This window comes from Nicotiana tabacum, chromosome 11, assembly GCF_000715075.1.
Source record: "Nicotiana tabacum cultivar K326 chromosome 11, ASM71507v2, whole genome shotgun sequence".
NCBI lineage: Eukaryota > Viridiplantae > Streptophyta > Magnoliopsida > Solanales > Solanaceae > Nicotiana > Nicotiana tabacum.
The window spans coordinates 49,790,646-49,794,465 of NC_134090.1; the positions used below are offsets into that span (position 1 = coordinate 49,790,646).

General features: G+C 36.5%; 1 protein-coding gene across 3 annotated transcripts; it reads left to right on the forward strand.

The window, feature by feature from the left end:
* Positions 1–326: 326 nt before the first annotated feature.
* Positions 327–3,564, forward strand: LOC107795866 (inositol-3-phosphate synthase). Of its 3 annotated transcripts, none has more exons than XM_016618573.2 (10): positions 327–632; positions 792–860; positions 991–1,126; positions 1,290–1,537; positions 1,629–1,855; positions 1,961–2,076; positions 2,180–2,356; positions 2,441–2,629; positions 2,733–2,795; positions 3,167–3,564. In XM_016618573.2, exons 1-10 carry the CDS (start codon positions 445–447, stop codon positions 3,284–3,286), a joined length of 1,533 nt encoding a protein of 510 aa, XP_016474059.1. In that variant the 5' UTR covers positions 327–444; the 3' UTR covers positions 3,287–3,564. The 3 variants fall into 3 exon arrangements, with proteins under 3 accessions (XP_016474059.1, XP_075081169.1, XP_075081170.1); XM_075225068.1 differs by having other exon boundaries at positions 328–632; positions 2,733–2,824; positions 3,134–3,564; XM_075225069.1 differs by lacking the exon at positions 2,733–2,795 and having other exon boundaries at positions 328–632; positions 2,441–2,666; positions 3,134–3,564.
* Positions 3,565–3,820: the final 256 nt, after the last annotated feature.

Below are 3,820 nucleotides of genomic sequence, written 5' to 3' on the forward strand. Positions count from 1 at the left end.
CTGCCCTTAATTTTTTTTTTCAAGAAACCATAAGAAGGCTCATGAAAATAGAAGGTAAGGGAACCCTCTAGTGTGATACAAACCATAGATAGATCTAAGAAGAAAATGGTATTTCAGACATAATAAACTTTAAGTCTAATCAATACTCAAATCATTTATTTTCTTTGATCGAAAAGAAAAAATGCAAAGAAAATACCATGTTGTTCAAATTTTTGCATGGCTAAGATTCACATTTATATTCAAGGTTTAAAGTGGGACCAGATCCACTGTCGAAGCGCCATGTGTACTTCCACTTCCGCAAAATGTGTCTATATATACATTGCCATGTCTCAACCAACTGGCAGTGCAAGTGGAGCTCTTAGCCTCAAGTATACTCGTAGCGTGTTCTTCTCTTTGTTTGTTAAAAAACCTTTCCCCTTTGATCCTTTCTAAAATTTCCTCAAAATGTTCATCGAGAACTTTAAGGTTGAGAGCCCCAACGTTAAATACACCGAAAGTGAGATTCACTCTGTCTATGATTATCAAACCACTGAGTTAGTTCATGAGGAGAAAAATGGGACATATCAATGGACCGTCAAACCTAAGAATGTCAAATATGAGTTTAAGACTGATGTTCATGTTCCCAAATTAGGGTATGTGTTTTCTTATACCAGATCCTTCATTTCTTTAACATTTACTATAGTAAAAAATATTTAAAATTTACCCTAGATTTGAGAAATTAAAAAATGGGGTTTTCTTTATTTTGCGTTACTATGGTTTTGTGACATTTTTTCTGTGTAATTTTTTGATAGGGTTATGCTTGTTGGATGGGGTGGAAACAATGGTTCAACCTTGACCGGTGGTGTTATTGCAAATAGAGAGTGAGTTTCTTCTCTTATGTTTTTTCTGTAAATTTTCATGATTTTATTTACTGTTTTTTTCTTGTTTTTATTTTTATGTTGTAGAAATTATTTCTTCCTTATATTATGGTCTGGTCTTGAATATTGGCAGAGGAATTTCATGGGCCACCAAAGATAAGGTTCAACAAGCCAATTACTTTGGCTCTCTTACTCAGGCTTCTGCTATTCGAGTTGGGTCTTTCAACGGAGAGGAGATCTATGCTCCATTTAAGAGCCTCCTTCCCATGGTAACCTTTACTTTTTATGTCCCTGTCCCAATTTATGTGGCATTGTTATTTCGAGAGTCAATTTTTTTTTTTTTTTTTTTTTTTAATTTTGGTTCTGATTGATATATTTTTATATTTCTTCTATTTGTTGATAGTTCTTTTTGTTAATTTTAAAATGAAATAGGTCAACCCAGATGACGTAGTGTTTGGAGGATGGGACATCAGTGACATGAATTTAGCAGATGCCATGGCCAGGGCTAAGGTATTTGATATTGATCTACAAAAGCAGTTGAGGCCCTACATGGAATCTATGGTCCCACTCCCTGGTATCTATAACCCTGATTTCATTGCTGCTAACCAAGGGTCACGTGCCAACAACGTGATCAAAGGAACCAAGAAAGAACAAATTGATCAAATCATTAAGGATATTAGGTAAAAAGGGTTGTTTTATTTAGTAACAAAAGTGTGTGGTGTTATTTGTTTTAGTGTGCGCTAATGTAGTGATGTTGTTTTGGTAAATTAGGGAGTTTAAGGAGAAGAACAAAGTGGACAAGGTGGTAGTCTTGTGGACTGCTAACACTGAAAGATACAGTAATGTGGTTGTTGGACTTAATGACACTATGGAAAACCTCTTTGCTTCTGTGGACAGAAATGAAGCTGAAATATCTCCTTCCACTTTGTATGCTATTGCCTGCATTCTTGAAAATGTGCCTTTTATTAATGGAAGCCCCCAGAACACCTTTGTGCCAGGTCTGTTTCAATCTCAAAATAAGAGTACTCTACTTGCTTTGGGAATCAGCTGTGTGTGTTAGTTTGTTTTATGTATTAAATGATTTTTTGCTGAAAATTTCTTAGGCCTCATTGATTTGGCCATCAAGAGGAACACATTGATTGGTGGTGATGACTTTAAGAGTGGTCAAACCAAAATGAAGTCAGTGCTGGTTGATTTCCTTGTTGGAGCTGGTATTAAGGTATGACTTGTGCTTCAAATTAGCGCACTTGATATGTAAAAGATGGGATTCTTGATAGAGGAAAGTTGAATATTGGTTAAACGTGTGTTTGTTAAAATTACAGCCAACATCAATTGTGAGCTACAACCACTTGGGTAACAATGATGGAATGAATCTGTCTGCCCCTCAAACATTCCGTTCAAAGGAGATCTCGAAAAGTAATGTTGTTGATGACATGGTTTCAAGCAATGCCATCCTTTATGAGCCTGGAGAGCACCCTGACCATGTTGTTGTGATTAAGGTAAAGTACATATTTTCACAATTAAAAGAACATAAAAAAAACACAAGGCATTATACTAATTGTAGCATGGATTTTGGGATTCAGTATGTGCCATATGTGGGAGACAGCAAGAGGGCAATGGATGAGTACATATCTGAGATTTTCATGGGAGGAAAGAACACCATTGTTCTGCACAATACTTGTGAGGATTCTCTTTTGGCTGCTCCAATTATCTTGGATTTGGTCCTTCTTGCTGAACTCAGTACCCGCATTCAGCTAAAAGCTGAAGGAGAGGTCTGTTTCTTTCTCACTGACTTATAACATTACACTAGTTGCAATGACTTTAAAGAGCTAGTTGATATGTTCTGAAATAACATGAATCGTGTCTTATTTTCAGGGTAAGTTCCATTCCTTCCACCCCGTGGCTACTATCCTCAGCTACCTTACCAAGGCTCCTCTGGTAAGTTCTCTTGAACTTTCTTTATTTTTGTTAAAATAGCACCAAAAGCAGCAATGTGCATGCATTTACCAAGTTGCTAGTTGATTGGTAGGGTCAATTAAGAATGTTTTCATTCATGTTCACTCTAGAAAATTGGTGTCACTTACAAAATATGCAGAGACCTATGGTCACAACAAACTAAAGAGGACTTCACATGAACCACAAAAGTTGTCATTATCATCACATGAACCCACACTTTTAAGCCTAAATTTATGTTTGAACATCTTAGGCTCCAATATTTCACTCTCTTAATTACATATGATAGCTCTTAGATGAAGAACCTACTATTTTTAACCCAGTTTTTGATGTTTGTGTTGTGAATTGGTAAACAGGTACCACCAGGTACACCAGTGGTGAATGCACTCTCGAAGCAGAGGGCAATGCTTGAGAACATATTGAGGGCTTGTGTTGGACTTGCACCAGAGAACAACATGATTCTTGAATACAAATGAAGATCCTTGTCACATGATGGGATCTCATAAGAAGAAGATGAACCATAATTGTCTTTCTTTTCCTTAGTGTTTTTGTAATCTTTCTCTTTCATTAGTACTATGATTAGCTAAATGTCAGCAACCCTTCGAGGTATAGCTGTTTCTTAATGGCAGGCCAAGTTGAATGTCATTAAAAATTCTTTGTTTGTTGGCCTTCTAATTACAAGGTTGTATCTGTGTTCATTTAGAGCTAGCAACGCTTTTCTCTATTGGAAATACAATGTGTAGTCCTTAAGACGTTAATCTAGTTCTCTCTTCTTTCTGAAACCCCTTGAATTAAGTAAAGGGAACATATCCTGTCTTCCCTTTGTCAGCAGACTGCAATTAGTCCACCAGTAAGCTAAGGATCATTTAATCCGGATGTAATTCATCTATTACCCATTACCTCTCATTCGTGGGAACGATGATCTTGTAGAGGCTGTGTGAAATTGACTAGTACATCAACAATAACCCTTTTTAATTATAATTACAGCACGCGTATTCAGAGTGTCTTGC